General features: G+C 40.3%; 1 protein-coding gene across 9 annotated transcripts in view; it reads right to left on the bottom strand.

The window, feature by feature from the left end:
* Positions 1–24183, bottom strand: part of ZNF521 (zinc finger protein 521) — a 234612-nt gene that overhangs the window by 187993 nt on the left and 22436 nt on the right. For 8 of the 9 annotated variants that reach the window (XR_009485020.1, XM_059836074.1, XM_059836075.1 and 5 more), the window contains one exon: positions 22080–22259. Coding sequence is in view for 6 of the 9 variants with exons in the window: in XM_059836074.1 (XP_059692057.1) it covers positions 22080–22259 (180 nt within the window). In the remaining 3 variants the exon portion in view is untranslated. Of the gene's footprint in view, positions 1–16634; positions 16645–22079; positions 22260–24183 lie in introns of those variants that run through there. The other variant, XM_059836081.1, reaches the window with a different exon arrangement.

The raw sequence follows: 24183 nt of genomic DNA, 5'->3' as shown, positions 1-24183 counted from the left end.
TCGCCTGGGTGCCTGGTGATAGTGTTCCCCCATACCCAGAGGGTTAAATCAATCACACAATAAGGAGTTCAGGAACAGAATTGTTCCACCAGGTGGGAAAGACCTTTCCTCTGAAGTATGGTATCATCTGCCTCCCATGATCTTTTGGAAATTTTATTTTAAAAATACCCTGGTCCTGCAAGGACATTTTGGTGACAGTCTCAGTCTCTTCTGTGGTCTCCCCCTGGCACAGTACAGCTGTGGCTTTTTGTCTTTCAGTACAGGCTTTACAGCTTTCAGTGTGAGGGAGATATTCCAAAATTATGCTGGTGGCGGAGTGTGAAAACTAGGCATCAGTGGTATCATACCCTGAGCTGGTTGGTCACCTCAATGATGCAGGTCCACTCCCGACCTTTATTCTGGCAACAACGCTGCAAATATCTTAAGAGACTTCCTATCTGACAACAGTATAATCAGCACCAACTAACACACACTCTATGTTTATGGTTCACAAGGCATCACATTGTTAATGAGCAGATAAAACAAGAAGAAAGGGCTGTTCTTTGTTTACATCACTCTCCTCATAAGCAACAGATGTCCTGATAGACTAGACTGCATTGGCTTTGTTGGTTGAGAACCTCCCGCTGGCCCTGGATGAGAACCAAGCATCCATACTGATTTTGTTACAATTGTCAGCTACTTTTGTTACTACAAACCATGAACTGTTGCTGACTCATCCGTGGTCCCACGGGCACAGAGGAAATAATGTATGGAGTCATGCAGCGAGTCCATGTATTGTTTTCCTCCTAAGATGACTACTGCTTGCTCACCCAAGAGTCCTTTCTTGTGGGGTGCCACACAGTTTTCCTGACATCATCCTTCCTGGTGACTGCGTACATGAAGAAACGGCCAGTAGACTCACATTCCTCTGATTTCTGTCAATGACACTGAATGATTTGTGTGTGTTTTGCCAGGACCAAGATTTAGGTGAAGACGACCCATCCAACACCCAGTCCAGCATACTGGCAGTGAGTCTCGGCTAGTTACCAGGTGCACAGAAAGACCACACGGATTCTCTCCGGAGGGGCAAACATGCCTGAATTCTGTGGTGTTATGCTGTGGTCCTGCTGGGTTTCCACGTTTTGGGCTACCCAGAAAAAGCCAAAGGCCAAACAACCTTCTTGTGTGATGTCAGAGGCTCTCATTGGTTCGATACATAGACTGAAGTATAGATTACCTTTACATTCTCCTACAGAATTTCATCTTCAGAGCGCTTCAAAACTTCAGCTGATGAAAGATGCAGAAATGCCATTACTGAATATGGTTTTATACAGGGAACATCATTGTTCTGTTTTGTCATCCACTTTGACCCTCAGATTCCTTTCAGCCATAGCTTACAGTGCTGCTCTTATCAACTAGTCTTACTTAACCTAGGGCCTATACATGACAGAGGACAGATTTCCTGAGGTGCTTTACTCAAAAGAACACTCCTCTGGTTACCTCCTGAAAAGCTGGCAGGTGCCCTCTGTAAAATCTCCAATTGCATGAATTCCATTTCCCTTATTTTATCACAGTTCAGATTTGTCAGCTTTGATGCTGCAGGGCCAATTTGGTGTGGGTTGTGTTTTGGCTGAAATGTGCTAGAGGAAGAAAGAAAATGGGGAAGAAAGCTATAGTTGAGGTAGGGAATAACTGTGGAGAGTTTAAATAGCATTTGCATACTGATCCTAATTACTGCTCCCATTTTTACGATTCCTGGCAAGCAGAGTTTTATCAACTGAAAAAACAAGCTCGGGTATTTATTTGTTCTCACACAGGGCTTTTCATCATGACAGGCTATAAATGCCTACCTTGATATGCCATCAAGACTTCCTCCCTTAAAACATTTTTCTTAGCCTCTCCGGTCATGGAAGCTGTGGGTGTCATACTCAGACAGTGTGGCTTTGAGGGGAGGCATGTACTCCTCAAACGTTCAGTATCAAGCATTCATTATGGCATATGCCATCGAGAATGACTTGTTTTTATATTCTGCTCAGTGAACCAAGATTATCTACTTCACTGAGAAGAACTATGTAGGAGACCATCTCCTTTGTTTATTCTGTTTTCAGACAGACAAAAGGCAAGTTTGATGAATGACACATGGGTGCCTCAAAAAGTTGTTAACTAGAACCATTCTATGGTTTCCCACTCCAGAGCTTCACCCTGTCTCTGATAGCATGGCAATGCCCCACACTTCTAAAGGGAAACTGCTTTACATCTTACCCAAATATGCTTTTCCCCCTTAAAATACAGTGGCAAGGCTAATTTTCTTGTCAGTGCAGGTTACAGCTTGTTGGTCCAAACCACATTTGCAGTGGGGAAGTAATGTAATGCTCCCTTTTGATTTCTCCTGGCCCACAATCACTTCATTTCTGAAGCAGAGTGCTGTGTGAGTCTGCTCTATAAAGCCCTGTCTCATGAGCACTGTAGATGTCCTCGAGGCGTAAGTCTGATAGTAGTCCAGGTAACTGTGAACACCACCTGAGTGAGGCACAGGATAATAATAAAGATGGCAGCAGTGCCTATACTTCACCAGGTTATTCTCTTTTGTTTTCGTTTTCTATATTTAAAAAACAGTCAGTGTGCTCCAGCTTAAAAATAATGATAAATAAATCAATGATTCGAATATCCTCAAGAATTTTTTGAGCCTTATCTTTAATAAGATTGCAAGAAAAGACCTGTTAGTATTCTCAGGTTACTACCACTCAGCAGTTGAGCTAGCTGTCTACAGCAGGGTCCTTTCTATCACATGTACACTTGAAGTTTGGGTTGGCGATACTAATAGCACACCCTTGAACTGTGTCTCCATTCTTCAATTTGACACTAAAAGTGGACTGTGCTGCTCTGGAGCATTTTGTCAGCTCACAGTGATTGAAAGATCCTCCCCGAGGCTCTTTTCTCCTTAATATCATGCAGAATTTCTGCCTTCTCTTTCAAAAGAAAATTCCTTGTTTAACTTCTCTAGGGTCACTGTATACTACTGCAGAAAAACAGGTGCCAGACAGGTCTCTCTTTCATGTTAAATTTCCGTACGCTTCAATTCTCTGTAGATGATTCACATCATTTCTGGATCAAATTACCTGGTTTTAACTACTGACAGGATCAAATTAACAAGGAAAAATGGAATATAAAATGAAATACATTGTAATGAGGGTGTGACACGCAGAAGTACTGCTAACAGACCGAACTCTCTTCCCCTGTTCAGAAAGGTACGTTTACACTCCCCTAACTCACAGCAGGCCAATAGTGAACAGACAAATTCAACAGGCTGAGCAATGCGTTTGAAGTTAACTACACCTCTGCCCTCAGTGATTGAAAGCCTCTGTCTCCTGGATTCAGTCACCTGCCACGTTCAGAGGACACAGGTGTGAAACTACTGTTTTCTACAGAAATTAGTATTTCAAAGAGTTGACTCTATGAAAGGACTGTCACACTATGCAAACAACATGCACCATCAACAACCAAGTTAGGCAGAAAACAGTACATTTCTGTCCTTTGCAAATCAAATACACAGACTTGGCACATCCACACTGTGCATTAAAGCAAACATAAAATACCCAAGTTACTGGGGATCTTGCCAGCCCTGGAACTGAAGCAGCATCCTGAAAAAGAGAAGTTGTTTGCTCACAAGTTAATACAACTCTCTTACTTAGAGAGCTAAACTATCTCTGCACAGCATTATACCATACAATACAGACATAACACAGTTACTGCTCACTACTGCAAGGGTCTTTGCACTAAGATCCATTCTACTCCGTCCTATGCAATAAGCTTTTCTTCTTCATCACCCTCTTCCCTTTTGATACCCAGACAACAGCGGAAAATTCTGGGTAACATAAGCAATGCAGGTGCCTGAATGTACATTACCTGCTTGTGCTCAGCCTTCCTGTACTTCAGTAGACATGCGTGTTATGAACTAAGAGTTTCTGAACAGATTCAGCTTAGATTTCCAAATTAGTCTGATTATTACACTGAGCACAAGGTCCTTTCCTCAGGTATTTAATTCTTCACTTGCTCTAGCAAACACCAGTAAGTAACAGCAAATAAAAGGCCAAAGACGACTGACACAGTAATACCTAACTACTTTTAGAGAAAAGGTTACTCTTTGTATGAGTATGTTGAAGTGACTACATTGAAATCCAGAGTTCTATTCCCTCATTTTGGATGCTAGTTCTGCTTTCAGCATCACTTAAAAGCACAGAGATACAGTCCTGTTTACTGTTTTGTCTGGTCACAATTATTCATGCCAATATTTAAATCTTTTAAGTTTCATAAATTAAACTGGAGCGGTGATGAGGGTCGAGGAACAGAGGAGTTTTGTTAGCTTTCAGTGCAAAGTGACATGGGTCTCAGGCACCTCTGTATCCTTTCAGCTATTAAGATATTTATTCAGCAATTAAAGATTTTAGCAATCATGTTATCCACTTCACCCTACTTCCACGATTTGCCATCCTTTCATTTCTTCCACAGAAGACATTTTACACGTCTGCAAAATTACTCAGACTGGAGATCCATTTGCAAGTCATAATCTCGTTTCAATGAGCAGTACATTATGGTCAGTAAACGAAATGTTGGGTATACTTTTATACATGCCTATTTTCAAATAATTTGAACAAATTTATATGGTATATAGATATGCAAAGCAGCCAGATTTAACAGATGTTGCCCTCGAATCTTTAAAGCCTCATCCTTTACTTTGGAGTTGCAGAGATAGGTACTTGAGATCTCAAACAAAACATACACTTCTGAATCCAATTCTATAAATAGTAGCAATTTGTTTAAGGGTTTGCTGTACTTTTCATAAAGAAAGATACCCAGAAAATGTTTTCTGAAATAGAAGCTTTGATGGATAGGACCCAGTAGTTTAAATCAATATATAACCTTGTAGCAAAGGACTGTTGGTGCAAGTTTTATACCTTCAGATCTTACTTCCCAGTGAGATTCCACAAAGCCTAAATTCAGAATCACAAGAATTCACTTTGTATCCCAAATACAATGGTATAATGTGTCACGGCCAAAGGACAACATGGAAACCAGTTCAGTACTATTATAGCTGTATGGAAACCCGTTGTGGGAATGATTGGTAGCATACGCATGCACCATGACTTGCTTCTCTGTAACAGTACTAACTAGCATAACTAGTATAAGGAAAAGGCTACCTTACAATTCTAATTAAATAAGTAGGTCTACTTTGTACCAGTAATTTCATCCTGGAATGCCGTATATTCCTATTTCCCACCTCAGCCAGGGGGAAAAGGGCAAAGAATAGTGAGAAATGCAACACCACTGAACAAAGAACCTCTTCTTCACATCCTCCATTCCTCACAGCTCTAACAGAGGATGTCCAGAAGCACTTCCCTGCACTTTAACCGCATGATGTTATTTAAGAACAATCTGAACAGGCAAGGTAGACTTATCATTATGTCTTTTGTGTGTGTTACTTTTTCTTTTAAAATAACCTGTGCATCTTAATGCCCCAAATTTGGAAGTGGAGCATTCTTAAATAACAATTCCTTGGTACACCATTTTACCTCATATGCAAAAGTTTCCTTCACTGATGGCCTGGAAGAAGTAGTGGAAAGCATGAGATTGTGGAATGGTCAAAAGAACAAAGCAATGTGGAGAATGTTAATATTCAGTGCAATTACTTACCTTTGCCTGTAAAGTTAAATTCTTGTCTGAAGTTTACTGCTTTTCAGTCTGGGAATAATTTCTTTATGTTTCCTCAGCTTAGAGAAAACAGTGGTACTTCTGAGCTCAGGACAAGACAAGAGACCATTAAGTGTGCCAGAAAGGTGTCTTTTAGGGGAGGTAACAGCTGAGCAGAGCATTTCAGGATCATGACTTCAGATGTAAGGACGTATATCTCACCTTAAGTGATTAAGTTCATTTTTTTATTTAATTTTTAAGTACCCTTAGATCTTCCTAACCTTTCTGAGACACTGTGAGGATAAATACATCAAAGGCCTAAGGCAGAAAGGTACTGTCACATTGGGAGTTAAACCCCAGACAGAGAGGATTTAAGAGACTCAGTATTTCTTCACCAGTCATTGCAAAAGGGAAGTTCAAAATTATTTTAAAAAAAAAAAGCTGTATGCCTTTCTCTGGATGAAAACATTTAAGTTACTAATTATCTACACGAAGCAGAGGATTCTGACTGTAAGTAATTACTTATGAAAAGTGACAGTAATTTGTCTAACTCATCTACTCTCACCTGGTCCCCTTCAACTACGCACTCTGTGAACCTCTTTCATATAGGCTGGCTTTTCAGGACCAGTAATTTTAAATAGCTTAAAATCTACTCATGGCTTAACAATGGAAGAAATGAGTGGACTTCAAACCTATTTTCTTCATGAGGGAGCAACGGCTTGCATTAATTTTCTTGTCGGCAATCAAGTAGAATCATTTCTCCAGTTTCTTCCTCAAATATGTATTGAATAACCATGTCTGTTCTTTCATTTATGAATCTTCTGAAAGAACAGGCAAATAATCATAACACAAAAGTTCTGAAAGTAAGAAACATTAGTTGTTGATGTTTGGATTTTTACTACTCCTAAGTTACTTTAAAAAAACAGCAGATCAAACACACAGCTACATCATTTCCCTTTCTGTCAGCACAAGAGCCTCCCATATTCTCAGCAAATGTAATACAGAAAGGAACAAAGGTAAGAAATTTAAACAATAAATGAGAAGTGGGGAGGGAAAACAAGAAGTTAGAAAGACATGGCCTTGAATAATGAGACCATGTTGAGAAGGTTAATATTCTGTAACATTACTTACCTTTATCTAAAGGTAAATTCTAGTCTGAAGTTTACTGGCTTTCAGTCTGGGAATGATTTCTTTATGCTTCCTCAGCTTAGAGAAAACAGTGGTACTTCTGGTAATGCTAAGAAAGTAGGCTTACTGAGTGGGTTTGATTTTAAATATCAGGGAGGAAACAAGTCACCAAGCATGCCTTAGATTAGAAATAGGAATTTTATTCCTTCCTCCTTCCTGCTCTAGCTCATAGAAAACAGTGTAGACTGGGTACAGAAGAATCATGCCAAAGAACATATAAGGACTCATTTTATGAGATCAGTTTTGGAGTGGCAAATTTTAAGATAAAGTAACTTTATCTAGGTATCCCTCTCTGACTGATTAATCCATTCAGTGCATGAACTTCAAATGAACTACATAAATCTGAACCAGGTCTATGTTTTAAAAAAAAAAATGGAAATAGGGGGAGATGTACGAGATCCTGCAGGCATTTAGTGTTTCTTAAAATATGGTACACCTGATTATGCTGATAAGGTCTGGAAAAGGGGAATGCTACAGTCTTTACTTACACAATAATATAACTTACACGTGTAATTTTAGAAGCATTTCACCAGTGTAGGCTAGCTATCCACGTACAAAAACAGATACTTTTTGGATCCAGGAGATGATGTACAGTTTCTTGAGGGGAAAAAAAGAAGACTGTCCATGTTTCTCACAGATGAAATGGCAGCAAAAATTCTAACTGCAAAGCATATTTTTAATTGAAACGTACAACATAATTATATTGGAATTTTAACATACAACACCTTTACGGACAAAACACTATTATACAAAAGGCAACTATAGAGTTCTATATTGGAGCCATGTCCCTAAAGCTAACATAATCTAATTAACTCACAATGACTCTTCTTTCAATCTGATTTAACTGCTTATTGAGAAGCAGTAAGAAAGAGGAATCTTTTATCCAGCATTTTAAGCAATGTATAAGAAAGAAGGAGAAAGAGGATACTATAATGAACAACTTAGAGCCAGTCAAAAGTTGCAACATCTTTTTATAGAACAAGAAGCTTACTGAAAAATGTGTCTCTTTCATTCAAAAACAGACACTTCCACAGGAGTGGAGGAAATGTTAAGAACCATTTTGACACTCAAAGTAAAATTTCTTCAGTTCCAGTGTCACGAAATGCAATTGCAATGTGTAATCAAAACTTATTTTTAGTCAATAGCAAAATAATTCATTTTATTTTTCATTTCTTTGTAAAAGATGTCATTCTCTGCTCTTCCCATTCCCCCTCCTCAGAAGCAGGCATGTAGTTCTGATAAAACTACATACTTCATTGTTAAGAGAATAGCTGGCAAGCCTATAAACTATGCAAATAACATTTGGATTGCAAACTATATTTACTACACTCGGCTCATGGAAAAATGATTGTTCCATGTCTCAAGTCTCTAAGAGCATTCTGACTACCTAAATACACAACATTTCCTGTACCCCTAATTGCTTCCACGGTTTAGTAAACACATTCCACATATTACAGTAAAAGATTTCAAATCCAAACTTTTCTTCCACAGAGCATCCTGTATTTATACATCCTAGAATGTTACGGAAGGAAAGGGAGGAATGCTGCACACGTTTTATGGCAATTGTACTGGGGTCTGTTACAACACGTGGTTTGATTTTTAAGCTACCTAATAAGAGGCAGAACCCCAAGCCTCCACGAGTGTGTATTAGAAAGCATACATTATGCCCTCTATCGAAAATTATGTAATTTGACAGTAAAATGTATAAGTAAGCCCATAATTACCTTAAGTGTCTGCCACACAGTCAACCCTCTGGGCTCAGAAGTCAAAATATTGTGCTAGAGCTCCCAGAGAACAGAGGTAAGGAGAAAAGAGAGAGCCAGGATACGACTTCAGGGTTAAACACTACCCTTGAGCTGCTTCCTCGACCCCATGATTCAGAATCGTATGGGACTGATAGCCCTTGCAGGCGGAACAGTTTCTACAGCTATGACTGGGTTATCAGGGCCAGCCTCCCTCTGTGTATGGTAAAAGAGCTTGTGCTGTCATCTACCTCTGAAACGAAAGAGTGACAAAGAGTCATACCGTTTTGAAACACGGAACTCCCATGAGTACTACTCACCTGAAAAACAAAGCATCAGCCGTGCTTTGGCAATGCATGCATGGAATAATCCACCCATTCGCATCTCAAAAGTTACAGTGCAATCTGCTTTTTGTGGACAGCGAGATCCTGTGGCATTTTTCACAAGAGCAGGAGGTTTGCCACATTATTCTTGGCCAGAGTTTCCGGTCTCCCCCTACTACATCTCATGGGTCTTAGCTGCTGTCTTGTGCAAAGCTGGCTACGTATCATGGTATTGTAGATAAATAGTTGCAAAAAAAGATTTGGAGCATAGAGAATGAAAGGCATTGTGCAATTCTTACAGGCGTATCAAATATAAGGTTTGCCCCACATGCAAAGAACAATACTGACACACTGAACATGTATTTATTGATCAGTTACATCTGCTAGCCCCTTTCACGACCCTCACAGCATCAGATCCACTAACTGAGGTGCGGTTTCAAAAACACTGTATGAAAAAAATCTGTGGGACTCACAGCATACAGAGATTCTCTTTGATTTCGTATCCAAGCTTATGAATTTTGCAATAGGTAGAATTTAGCCTTTCATTTGTATTGGGCCTCTTTCCATGCCCATAGAGGGGAACTGCACAAGTAATTTTTAAGCACTTCAGGCACTGTCCAATAACTGAAATGCAATAGAAAAGACTATAAGCCTCTCATGAAGCCAACTCAGTATACACAAACTCACCCTCAAAAACAAATCAGGGCCAGCTATGCCTGCACTGAGATGACCAAAAAAATACGCTCTGTGGTATACCAAACACTCTTCTGCCCCATGCTATGAAGGGTAAATGTTCCTACCACTTGGGAACATCTTGTTGTACTTTCATTGGTATACACTATGGTATATTCCTAAAGAAACACTACACAAAAGCTGGAGCATTTATAAAAATGACCAAAAAGTGATCAAATCCAGAATGAGACTGTTGCAATGGATGACTGTGCAAACAGCAAGATGCGCTGTAGACCTGACATTGCATCTATCTTCTTGATTCCTATAAAAAGCATCAAGTCCAGCAGAGGCTGTAGCATGAAACTAAGCATATAGAGTGAGTTTCAGCCTGCTATTCTCGCTGAAGTACCTAATAGGAATAGTAGCACTATTGTAGAGATCCTAGAGGCAAAAAGAGAATAGAGACAAACAGTAGAAAAGTGGAGAGTGAAAAAGGAGAGAGAACAGACAAGGAGAGAAGCAGTGGGATACTCCATCACTAGAGAAAATCATCTCCACCCTTCTCAGCCAAAGGGAGAACTGCAGGGATACCTAACCTGCTGATAGTGTGAAAGGCAACAGAAATAAAAGCACACCTCCAGAAACACTCAGTAAGAGAATGGAAAGTATAAAGATTACAAGGACAGAAAAGCAGAGCGTCAGTAGCAAGAATAATCATACCAAGTAACAAGAGAAAATCAAAGACAATGACAGGTGGAGAAGGTCACAAAAGAGGCAGAACGTAATTTTAGTAAGATAAACCACATTCTTCCATTTTCTTAGCCTTTGCTTTTGAGAGCACCTGGTATCATGGCAGACAAGGGAAGCTCTTCTACTTTCAAACTAACCTGCTGTGGGAAATTGCTTGCAACTATAGGGTTAATACCACAGCCAGTTGTTTGGGAAGTGCTATTTGGAAATAAGTTTGTTAAGCACTGCCTATTTTGAAATGATAAAGAGTGTTGGAAAGGCAGAGATCTGAGTGCCACTGAGAAGAATCCTGAGAGCAATAATACAATTGAATGAGAATTTGAACTCACTAGTAGAAATCCTGCCCTCAGTGGACATAATAATGACATTTCCATTGGTTTCAGTGAAGCAAAGATTACAGCCAACAACTGATGGACATAAATTGAGAAATACTCTCCAGTCAGGCTACACATACGCCTAGTGCAGGAAAGACTGTCCTGTAATGCAAAATATTCTAATCATAACACGACAGAAAAAGCAAATATTAGAACTGTTTTAAGTATTTCAAATGCAGTTTAGAAGAATAATTAGAATAATACAGAAACCTACGGTTATCGACTTATTAAAATAGTTCAGGACAAAGGAAGTGTTGCTTAGAAACTGAATTTACAGGAAAGATCAAACATGCTCAGTGTTTTGCAAAAATACAAGCATCGCTGCTGGCCATGTACTGAAGTCAGATAATAGCAATAAGAAATAAACACATACATAGTAAAGTTATTGATGTTAATTAATGCGTTACAATAGAACTGATGTGTTATGCACTCATGCTGAAGCCTGCATTTGTCGGAGAAAGGTAAATTAGCAACTGCTGTTTCATTTCCCTATGCTTTGCTTTTACAGCTGGTAAAAGGTTTGCAAAGTACTTGAAAAACTTGACCCTTCTCCAGCCTCCCCCGCATGAGTCACCCAACCTTCCTTCAGTCATTAGACTGCACTTCCTGCTGGGATCCAGCAGTAAAACGAACTAGAGACACCAGTACTAGCCATGGTGAGGGAGGTAATAAACCAGTGACAGGTATTTTTATGAAATTTAAAATGAATTCCCATATATTACACATATCAACCAAGTGCCAATCCATGGCACCATCTTACGTAGAGTTCTATGTCAAAAGACATTTTGAAGCACTCCAGTTCATTCCCTGTCCTGAAAGCATGCTTTCCTTGTTTACATACAGGCAAAATAATTTACTGCAATTTATGTGCTTCAGAAATATTACAAACTAAAATATTAAACCACTTTACTTGTGTATGTATAAACTTAACACTATTTTGATAACATTAATAAGAGTAAATTTAAACAAATATTTCACAGATAAATTTCCAGCATTTCATGTCATTATTACATCGGTGTCAAATACTCTTCGTCAAGTTTGAGTTTTTTAGACATCGACTGCCAGTTCACCTTTTCTAGTTTGCTTCAATTCACCGTGATAACTCTCAGTTCTACCATGTCTTTAATACACCCACATTACTGGGACCGCCTCCCCCCCCCCCCCCCAAAAAAAAAAATAAATCCCAGATGAAGCATCCATTGAGAGAAGTGATCATGCTTAGTCAGCCAAATTTAAAAACAAATTTACCCTTTTCTGTCCACAGACCCTCCTGGTATTTTGGTTCCAAACTTGCCTACTATTACACTAACTGTGCTAAAAGAACTGCTGTCCCCATAATCTTCTTGGGTTCATTCCACAGTGCACACAGGAGACACAACCCCTTTAAACTTCAAGGAGTTCCCATTGCAGTGTAGAAGAGAAAAATTCAGAGATTATGGAATAATCATCTCCAAATCGATCAATTTCCCCCTGAAGGTAAAAAACTGAAAGAAAGAAAAAAGTTGAACAGTTCCAGCTTGCCTTCTTGAAGGGAAATTACCCCCAGGGCATGTTGTAGAATCATCCCCATTTCTTTCTCCTGATGCTTATTAAGAGGTCACAGATCTCAGCTATACTACAGCATTCCCAAATGATATCCCCAGCTAAGGACTATGACCTCTTAGTACAAGTACAGGGATATAAAATTAGGAATATTAAAGGTTCACATTAAGAAAGAGTTTGCCTCAACTATCAGTCATTTTGGAAGAACAGTTGGAATTAATGGCATATCTGGTGTTTGTAAAAAACAGAGAAGCTTTAGTAAAAGGGACTGCAGGTTCCAGTGTCTTCCACAGGTGCAGCACCCTGTGCCAAGGCTAAATTTCCATCTGAACATCCCAGTGGATTTTCACAACAGAGTATTCAATACAATAGGTGTCTTTCTCAAAAAGCACAAGGTATAGCTCAGAACACCCGGGGTGAATTAAGATGTGCTTTCTCTTTGTCTTAACCCTGTTCCCTCTAGCTAACAGAGTCACAGTATGGAAGCGGAAGTGATTTTACAACCATCTCAGACAGGTTATTACGCCAAGACCAGGCAGTGACTGGAATGTCTTTAAGGACCTTTCCCCTCCAACAGTTCTCTTTTTTCATAAAAAGCGAGTTTTTTTACACCCTTCAGATGATGCTTGAGAGGATAAACTGAGCCCATATAGGTGGTGTGTTAGTGAACTACCTCATCACCTGGAAGCCTTAACAGTCTACAGCTGATTGTATAAACATGAATTAAGGTTCTTCTACAACTGTATTAAGCAAAGTGTGAAAGAGCTGTGGGGCATTTTGTTACATTTGGCTTTCAAGCTATGAATTTAACTGCTCAACATATAAGTAATGATAATCTGTTGTACCTCCCATTCCATTCATTTTTAAAAATGGTAATTAAAGCAAGCACCAATAATAAAAACAGCAAGTATTTAAAGAAAATTATTTTAGAAGGTGCAGGAAATTCACTACTTAAAAAGACTAATTTGTCATGGCAACAAGACCCATTTTGTAATACACTGACAATATATTATAACAACAGGTATTTACAGTAACTGATTCTCTGAAACACTGTAGTCAATACGCACTGTAGGTGTATATATATATGCATACATGCAAGACAATCATTATTTTATTTTTAATAGTGTGTCTATTAGAATCATACACATGAATTCCCATTGTACTGGGTAAAGGTCAGGGTAGCTATGACCCTGTATCAGCAGCAGCTTTACAATTCAAAGTCTGTATTACTGAGGACTGTGAAAAGCAAGACAAGCTTGGCCACAGGATCCATATTGATTACAACAGTAATTGGAAGCAGCATAGTTATCATAGGGTAAGTAATGACTATTTTTTCTTCTTCACATATGTGCCAGTGTTGATGATTCCCCCTGCCCCCTCCCTTCTCTCCCCTGCAGGCAACAGTCTTCCTTGGACAATGAGAATTAGGAATTTCAGCTGCATAGATCAAATAGTGATTATACTACTGCTCTCCCAAAACTGGAATGAGCTCTGGCAGTTACATCCTCCACACAGTGCCTGATAAAGGTTAGTGGATTACCTCATGTCATCACCTGGCAGATCTCAGAAATTGGACCCTCTTCTGAAACAGGCGGGAGATGCCACCCGAGCACTGGGAGAGCAAAGTTAATATTCAATGGGAAAGACACAGTAGCCAAACGGTAACACAGAGAGATACCCTGTACTGCCCATTTGGAAATGCTCTGTGAGGAAATGGCTTGACCTTTAGAACACCCAGCAGTGGCTATAAATAAATGGAGCAACAGACTGTCAATGCAATAAAGCAAAGTTCTGTATCTAGCTAGGGCAGATTTTCAACAGAGCACCAGGAAGGTACTTGAACTAAATCTGAAAAAGCTAGGGAGCTGGGCAAGTCAGCGCTTGGAGACAGGGACAATGATGTAGAGCTAGCTTGGTAACCACAAAATACCAAAGCCAGAAGAGGAACTATTTATAATGTTATCGTGGCCCCTGCCAGAGCCTAATGCTATTGCACTCACCCACAATGGCATGTCAGGTATGTCTAATTGATGCTTTCACAGTCCTATGTCAAAAAAGCACCACATAGACATGCCCTCTGGTATAGCTTAGGACTATGACCGTTAAGTCCTACTGCTGAGCATGACTTGGGAAGAAGATACTGAAGTAAGGTATATTGTTTACAGAAACTTCTGAGTACATTCTGAAAAACAGACTCTGGATGACAGGCACATGGGGTCTTTTAACCTGCAAAACGGTGTATTGTTGTCCCCAATATTCACTCATTATCTTCAGTGAAAGAGTATTTACTTGAGAAGCTTTGAGCAGAAGTGATCAAAAGTATGGTTCAAATGTGTTATGGCCAAGTCCCAGGATGACTGGATTCATGTTTCAGACAGGAATGATACCTTGTATGTGTAACAGCACTTGAGCCAAACTCTGCTGCCATACTCCATTTGCCCAGTAAGGCATAGATTGCTGCAAGAGCCCAATACATGATCCTAGATTATTTACATGTAGAAGCCAGTTGAGAGACAACTGTACCAAGAACTAGACCTGTTAACCCCTGCCCTGGGGCTGCCTACACCAAACCCCTTTGCCAATGAGAGAACTACAGTCTCCAGTTGAGTGGTTTCTGCTGCAGACCAGGACTTCCTGGGCCAGCAAGGAGGCATCTCTGTCCATGGTACTCACAGAGGCAACGGCTTCCTCACTGGTGCAGGGACACCGGGTCTGATCCAGTATCTTGCCGTTATGTTGGGAGCTCAGGTTCACATGGTGTAAAGTCCTTGGTGGACACATACAGTAGATAAGCCAACCAAAGCTATCCTTGACAGTACATGCTAAAAGAATCACCTGCCTATATTAGTGATGGAAAATCAGGCTAGAATAAGAAGAAAATGCAAAGCAAAGTTGAGGAAAAAAATAGCAGCGAAAGATACACAGAGAGCACTCAAAGCCCCTTGGAAGACACCACTACTTGCTTCCTCTCCCACCTCCAAACAGAACAAGAGTTCTGGCATTTACAATTAATGCTCATGAACAGGTTTATTACAAGGGTTCCCCGAGTCAAGAATAACTGTTCTATGATACAGACATCAGCTGCTTTCATTTACAAGAGGTCACTGACAGACAGCTCAGGAAGTGCAACAGGCTGCTTTTAAAACACGCAGGAGGTGAAGATCTACTGTTTTATGACTGATTAACAACCTCAAGAGCAGAGATTAATGATTTCCAAGCAAAAGGGGGAGGAGTTTATGCCTCCTTGCCCATGTTGGCTGTTCATCACGGATCTACTGTCTCTCAAGGTAAGCACAGGGAAGAACAGCAAGAAGGCTATGCAGCCTAGTTGCACTGCTTTCAGCCCTAGCACATACAAGTTCCCTCCACATCTGGGCAATACCAAGCTACCTACAGAAGTATTTATACAGAGTTTTGATATGAAAATCTAAGAATGTAATTATCAAGACCTTCATCTACCCTCCCTAGAAGCATGCAGTTTTGCATATGAAGTTCTGTATGGCAGATTCTCCAAATCGCTACGATTTCAGCAGGCCTTGGCCATTCTGTAATGCACATAAATCTTCCATACAAGTTCACTGACAGGCTTTACACTGCTCTCTGAATTCAAAATTATGATCTGTGGAGACAGAGACTGTAGTTACCACCCTAATCGTCCCTTTTCCCCAAATATCAAGGATTTGGAGTTGCAGATATGGGTCCTGGATCACTTATTTCTGAAAGGATGCGAGTCCACAACTTGCAAACTCAAAGAAGCACATTGAACTACTATGTGTGTTGGCTGGGACAGGGAACTGGAGGAGAGGGTCTGTTTTCCACTGTCTGAGTCAAACAGAATGTCATTTTGTGGAGAAGTTGTCAGAAGTTTGTGGTCCAAAGCAAATGGAAAAGTAGAAGCATGTCTCTGTAGTAGAGCAACTGGGAAGCCCTCTAAGGAAAAAGAGAGGCCTAAGCTCAAGTCCCCAGTCCAAGCACTGTTTGTCTTTCATTCAATAACTGTTTAATGTAAAATCCATATGCAGTCTTTGGTGCAGGAATTCTCAAGAGAAACAGGGTGTCTCTCTCAAGTGAAGTAACTGTACTTGGCAAACAGTGCTTGGCAGTGTGCCACTAACTGCAATGAGGCAGATGAATATGCTTTTGGTGCCTCATAGATTTAACTTCTTAGGGTCCTTGTTCTCAGAAACAAACTCAGATTTTTCTCTGTACTGCAGAAATGACCAAGGACCCTTGCCATGTATCTTTTGTCCACACAGTGGAAACTGAAAAAACAATGGCAAGATCTGCAATATATTTGGCCAGCTCTAGGATTCTTTTGCTAGCAGGAAGAGCAATTCTAGCTGGGATATCAAAGCATGACAATGCCAAGTGCTCACAAGATTTATCTTGTAGTCTCACTGTGCACAGCATACATCCTTTGGGACAAAATCCCCTGGAAAGTTTTCAAGTCTTCAAGTGAAGGAGATGGTCTTGGCATTACCAACTCATTCAGAAAGATGAAAGATTCCTGGGCACTAGGAAGAAGAGAAAAGAAGCAAGACAAGGAAACCATTACATTGGAATCTCTATTAACTCCCATTTGGCAAGTCCATGATCACTCGTGGTGCATGCTGTCTGTGAAGCTGTTAGGTAGCACAACCTCTTATTTCTAGACATGCAAGAAGGTATTTCTCAACCACACAGGAGGATGATATCCGTGAAAATTAATTTTGGTCATAATTGGAAACACAGAAATACTGCCTTAGCTAGAAGTTCCCAGCCTAGTGATACTCTAGTGCTGACGGAAAGCAGCACTCAGAACAACTGGTCCCCAGTGTATCTGCTGGAATTATTTTCAGATGGCATGTGAAAGGAATCTCTGAGCAGGGCTAGAGAGCAGGACTGCATCTCCTCATTGGCAGGGGACACACAGCTATAGCCAGTAACCTTTTCAACATCAGAAACAACTTAGGCGATAACATGAATGGCTCTCAGCTCTACCTGACATACTTATTCAACCTGTCAAAGCTCTAGCACTAAGCTAGAGCCCAAAGCATAAAACTAAGTCTACCTAATCACCTAAAGTTAAAATAAATACCCCAGTGGAGAAATACCTCCGAACACCCTTAGCCTTGAAGCTAGGACTGCATGCAATTCAGTAGCCTGCTTTCAGACAAGTTTTACAGCCTGTGATGCCAATGGGGCTAGTAGGGAAGTCCTGTAACACACACTAGGTCTACTGACATTCAGGCGGAGGATGGCAGTCTTGTGTACCAGCATGTCCATTGCCGTTGAGTTATTCAACAACTCAGCCAACTAGACTGGCGTGTTCACCACGTGTTTGACTGCAAGCAAGGCAGCACCATAGGATGCTCCTTTGTCTAGTATTACTCTGGTTATGACTGAGACTTCCAATGCCAAAGAGACCTACAGGATCTTCAAGAGAGCCAAGCTGGAGCTTGAACCAAGCTGAATTCCTCTAAACACAGAGTCAGCTAGCAGAGAGACAGTTCTCACATATACAGGGGAGGCTTCATAGACTACAATCCCTGAGGACTGAAAGGTGAAATAAACAGCACAAAGCACCAGGGAAAAGAGATTGTAAGTCAAGCAGGAGAAGATTAGGGAAAGTGTCTGACAAATTGCGCCCCACCAACAGCATATATGGCAGCATTGCAAAAGGTTAAGTTTCTTTTCCTGTTGGCAGAAGGAGAGAAGGTGCAGTTGAGGGTTTATCAGTAGGGCACCACATTTGATCCTGCATGCATGTTCCTACAGTGACATCCAAACTGACATATACTAGAAGGACATCAGGTTCATAGCCATGCTAATTGGATCCTTTACTTATATACACAACTTAGAGGATGACAATGTGCAAGTGGCTCATGAGTTATTAAATAGAACTGCTGCAGGAAGGATAGTGAGAAAAGCATTAACATCAGAGAGAAACACTATTAAATCTATATTTTATTGCCAATCTTTTGTAATGACTAAATTAACATAGTTCAGGATCTTATCTGCCCACGGTTACAAATATTATAAAGAATTTTTTTGTTACCTTTTCCCCCATTTATCCATTATCTGTATTCCACAAGTATAGCAGGAATTGTCAGCAATTAACATAAATAAATCATCACCTTCTCAGAGAAAGCTTCAGTACAAGAATTTCAGATGATAGCAAAAAATTTTACTAAATAACTCATTAAGGGCCCGTTCCATCCCCCATTGAAGTCAATGGGAATCTTTTCATTGACTTCAATGGATACTGGATCAGAACCAAACTGAAAAGATCAATAGCGCACACATTAGGATAAAAGAGCAGCCATACCCTCCTCTAGAAAAAGAACATGAGTTCAATTCAAACAACAGATTACAGGAAGGAACCAGTTGGGGAGAACTTTTTTTCTTCTCCTTTGAAAAATCTGCAAGAGAACAACAATTCAAGATCCTGAGAGCTAAATCTCAGAGTTGTAAGTAACTCATCTTCCACTATTCTCTGAATAGGTGGGGGTGACTGACACTTTGAGAGATTGGGACCACTGTTTAATAAACCAGCTCCTTTCTCCCCGTTCCTGTTTTTGGTTGAGAGTGCAGAATGAAGATTCAATAAAGCAATTTTACTCCTTCCACTGAAGTGTCAAAACTTTAGAAGAACACATCTAACATTTCCAAATGCAAAAACTAGAAGCCCCCGTATCAATTTGACAACATACAGTGGCAAGCCCCATTCTCAAGCATGTCACAAGGTTGGTAGAATTAGGGGCAGTCAAGACACTATGACACTCAACTCTCATGTTTCATATTCAGAGTTTTACTAAAGGGTTGTCTTAAGCCACTGTTTTGCCATCCTGATAGTTCCATCAATGTAATTGCTGATTTTACCCAGTATAACTGTATGGAAAATGACCCTACAACTGGGTCAACATGCACAGTTCATAAATTCTTGCTCCCCATGCATCTCACAGAGCACCTCCAAATCTCAGTAAAATCCAGACAAGCTGCAGCTGGCTCAGTCATCTGAAAAATCAGGGTTTGGAGGGCTTCAGAACTCAAATGTGAACTTCAGAGGCTGACAGCCCTTGTGTTTTTACAAAATAGACAACTTCGGTAACACTTCAGTCCCTGAGATGAGGCCCAGATTGGAAAGATCATACAGCAGGATAGATTATACACTCTGCCCTCCTCCAGAGAGAACACAGTTGACCCAAACAACAGAATACAGTAGAAAAAAAATTATTTTGGTAAACCTCTTGCCTTTCATTAACAACTTAGTGACAGACAAACACCTCAGGGTGTCTACTAGTTTCATTGAGACTCCTCCAAAAGGAGACAACCAGAGCAATTATGTAACACCCTGTTGCGTCAGAAGACTGTGATGAGAAAGGGAGGTATAACCACCCCTCCATGGTAATACTTTTTTTGAAAACTTTGAATCTGAATGTGGCACCCAAAGGCACTGGTGGAAGTCCAAGAGAAAGGCAAGAGTCCAGGGAGCTTGCCTAAATGCTAAAAGCAAACTTTATTTTTGTTAAATATATATTGTGCTTCAGAAGAGAAAGGTAAGCTGCTTCTCTGTCAACTGTTTGTCATTGATGAACTAAAAATAATCTAAACCGATGAGGTTTTCTTAAATGTTGTGTCCTTAGTGTTAGGCCATACATGCAGCTTAGGACCCGGCGTTGAATTCAGCTCACTAGCCACCTGTTTAGTATTTTTTGGCTGGAGAAAAAAGAAATCCTCAACTCTGGCCATTCCATCCAGGCCCCTCTCTCGACTTAAGGGTGTATTTTGGTCATTTATATTTAGAAACAGAGGACAGTTGCCTTTTTGTCAACTTGGCAGTCCAGAAGGACGCGTGGTTTAAGTTTTTGTTCACTTCATTAGCTTTCAAAAACAGTCCGATCTCTACCCATTCACTATCACAAGTTTCCTTGAAAGAGAGGCAAAGGTATTTTTAGGAACTTAAACAATTTCCTTCAAGATTCATTTTCATTCTCCCATCCTCATACGTGTATTCCTGCCATTACACGTGCACCCCAAATTGACTAATCCAGCATACTTGTTTTCACTCTCATTTAGCAACACAACTCTCAGCAAGAACTGCTGTGTTCAGGAGCAGTTCGCTGGGACTCTTCCTACTTACTGCTCCCCCCACCTGCTTTTCTTCAGTTTCTCAACCCAACTGTGCAAGCACTGTTCAGTGCATTCTGCTTGCAGCTTTAAAGCAGAGAAACAACTTGGTAGAAGTGTGTGGGGGGGGGGGGGGGCGGGGGGGCAGCAACTAACTAACTAGAAAGAAGAAACAGCCATATTAGATCAAGGTGAAAAAACAGGGATGAATAAATGGGATCTGAGGCAGTAAAGGGGAGATCCAGAGGACTGGGGCAGGGGGAATGCTTTCTGGGAGAGGGAAGGAAGAGACAAGCTAAAGCCACTAAATTTTTCAACATAGAAAGAGCAAAAGAAAGAAGAGAGGTATGAAGAAAAGGAGAGAAAGACATTAAGTTTTTTAAAGTCAAGAGAGACTATCCATACTGCCATAAAACATGAGCAATATAGACAAACACATTCTAGAAGTTTGTAGGAGTGATTAGGGAATGGCAGAACCAACTGTATCTGAAGTTAGTTAAACATTTTACAGGCAATAAAAGACAAAGCAATACATTAATAGAAGTAAACGTTTCTTGCTGCAGCAGATTTTCATCTTCCATAATTTGAAGTTGGAATTAAAACCATTTGACAAACTCACATTACTTTCTCAACATTCCTTCTGCTCCTGCCCACTTATTCCTCTTCTGCTCACCTTCTTTTCAAACTTCATCCTCAAGAGCAGCACTGCTACTTGACTTTTACATCATCCTGCCAGGACTTAGCCTATGGATCTACTGGAACCAAAAACAACTCAGAAAGCTCTCCAAACATGAGCATACGCACACCTTCTAAAAGCATTCCCAAATGGGAAGGATGGCTTTCCTTGTTTACAAAGTCATAATAAAGAAAGGTTTTTAACATAACTGCACTGCACAATAAATACATTTTAGACTGCAGAGGCTAAAACTAAAGTACCATCTAATAAAAAATAGAAATGCCTTTCTGTTGATACTGAGTCTATTTGGATCTACAGTGCATATCATCAAAAGACCTACTAAAACTAAAGGGTGAAACTACTTCAGCAGATTTCATGTGGTTTCCTGGGTGAGGGAGCTGTCTACAATCATTTCAAAGAGGAACCCAGGTTGGCTACAGGTCCGTTCACCCAGCTCTGCTCAATTCAGTAGTACCTGATTAGCACTCAGTTCTGCCCCTTGACTAAAGCTGAGATTTTATTTTCCTCTATAACAATTTGCTTCATTCCTCTCAACTTTCAGTTACTGATTACTGCGCAGTCATTTGTAGTTAACAGATTAGACTATCGCAACATCCAGCCTAGATTTGCCACATGCCATCGTGCAAATTCATTCACTATGTGCCTGCACGTAAAGCCCACTTACAAATATCCTCTGCATTCACAAGTGACTTAGGAAAATACGTGTATAAGCAAAGTATGAAAAGCTGTACAGTATGCATCTAGAAAATACAGACAGCAGCCAGGCACAGACAGCTAACAAACACTTTAAATACAGTGACAAAGCAGTAATTATCCATACATCTTTCAGTATGAAGGAAATTTATAGTGCCCCATTTACTGTATAATCCTGTCCCAAAATCTGTTTATAAAGGTCTCACCCAAGCATCCAAGTGCAGAAGTAAAATAACAGAAAGGAGGAGGGAGATCAGAAGCAGAGGATGGGAATCAGAAATAGAACAGTGCACGAAGCCACAAAGTGATAAGTATTGTTTACCTGTCAGTTGACATTGATTAATCTTGTGTTCTGTGATATCACTCAGTGACTCAAACACCTGGAGGCAGCTGTCACAGCTGTGCACAGCTTCTTCTTCTAACTCCTCCCCTTCATCCGGCCTTTTCTTACAGTCTAGCACTTCTCCATCTTCTGCCTTGTCTTCTAGTTTACAGTTAGGGTCTGAAAGAAAATCAAGACCGTGACGTCAGGCATCTAAGAAGAGAACCTTTAAAAAGAAAAAAAAAAAAATATCAAGATAGGTTCTTGTGGTAATGATGAGAAGAAACATATTTGGCACGAGCCTGCAGCACGCTGTAGATTTTATTGCTACATAAGCAAAGGAGGCTTTTTCCTTATTTTTTTTTTCTAATCTTGATGAAAGGAGAATTTCCCTTCTACTCCCACAAATGCAGCTCCATTTCTCACACAAGCAATTCTTCCATGCTTCAATGTTAGGTTTGTCAATTTTATCACAGCTATTGAAGCTGCTTTGATCATTGTAAGAAAGGATAAACCACCTATGCAATTAGTTTTCAATGAAAAGAAAAATCAAATCAATGAGTGTGCAGGAACTTCTTTTCACTGTTAACTACAGCATTTCACAGGAAATTACCAGAATTAAGAGACTAACAGATTTGTTTTACATAAACATGAAATTAATCTTGACTTTACAACCCACTCCAGCACTCCATCACTACGCTATTTGACACAAAGCAAGCCCTGGAAAGATTATACGCTGGGTCAAAATGCTACACATGCTTTGAACTTGTGTATGACTTAAGACAAACCCAATAAAGTTCCTGTATTTGCCAGATCATGGAAAACTGGAAACTAACTATTGTAAAACCTAAATAGTGCACAAGGAGAGCTTTGTCTGTCTTACATGTTAACAAGCATTTTGGGGATAGCGGGATAGCTCTAGCCTCAGAGCAGCAGCCCCGAGCCCAGTTGAAGCTTTTAAACTGGAAGAAATGTGCAGCCTCACCGCCATCGCCTATGCGCGGAGAATCCACACAGCTCGCTGCACTGCCTCAGTTCTGCAGATGACCAGCGCAGAGTGAGATAAGGTGAAGTCTAGAACTTTTCCTCCTCTGAGGAGGAGCGGAGTAGCTTTAACTACTCCTGACTTTTTGCCCACTTTACTAAAAGCTTCCTTCAAAAGACAGAAATAAAACAGTCTGTCTTCCCTAATAAAGCAAGCTGGCACTTAACTTTGTTTTTCCTTGGGAACCACAGTACAACAAGTGAAATGCAGAAGAAAAATGCTTGTGTACATTCCAGCAAAAGGAATGCAGGCGTTTCACCACTTTTCCCTTTTCTGCTTTGGCCACCTCATCTTTCCTTTTAGATATTTGAGAGACCTGAGACTGAAACAAATCATTTTAGAAAACAAGGACACACTCACATAATAACAGGAGATTGTGGAAGTACATTTTAAGATGTTATACTCTAGCGAAGCGGGTTACTAACCAAGAGTAGGCTCCTTGTCCACAGCAACACAGAGGTGGTATCTGTGAACCCACTTTATTTAGCATTGCAATTGATTAAGGTCATGCACAACTACTTTAAAGGAGAGAAATTAAAACATGCTAACACTAAATTCACACTAGAATGGGGAAGGGGTGAGGAGAAGGAGGAGGAGGAGGTGGAGGGGGATTCCACTTTAAACCACTCCTAAATCCTCTCTTACCACCCTACAGTGATGTGGGCACAGCCATCCCTGTATTTGCCACTGTGCACAAAGCGCAGGCGTTCTTGCTGCCCACACCAAAGGTCAGGGCTCTCATCATCTTTCTACATCCTTTGGTCCACACTGCTGCACCCTGCCCTTCAACTGTTCAAACACAGTCGGACCCGCAAGTAGAAACTGGAAGTGACCCATGTCAGGAAGCCTTCCTCATGCTATGTGGCTCATGATCAAAACCAAGGAATTTCTTTGACAGGGGTAAAGGGCAGAATTTATTTTTAAGGGAATTGTATTACAGAGGGAAACCAGATTAATTTTAAAAAATAAGAAACACATTCTGAAGGCAAAAATGTATTTGCTGTGCAAAATACACTGACTATGATCCTTGTATGACAAATTACATTTACAAGGTTCTTT

This window comes from Gavia stellata, chromosome 3 (assembly GCF_030936135.1).
Source record: "Gavia stellata isolate bGavSte3 chromosome 3, bGavSte3.hap2, whole genome shotgun sequence".
In the NCBI taxonomy this organism is placed as follows: domain Eukaryota; kingdom Metazoa; phylum Chordata; class Aves; order Gaviiformes; family Gaviidae; genus Gavia; species Gavia stellata.
This window is presented reverse-complemented; position numbering and strand designations above follow the sequence as displayed.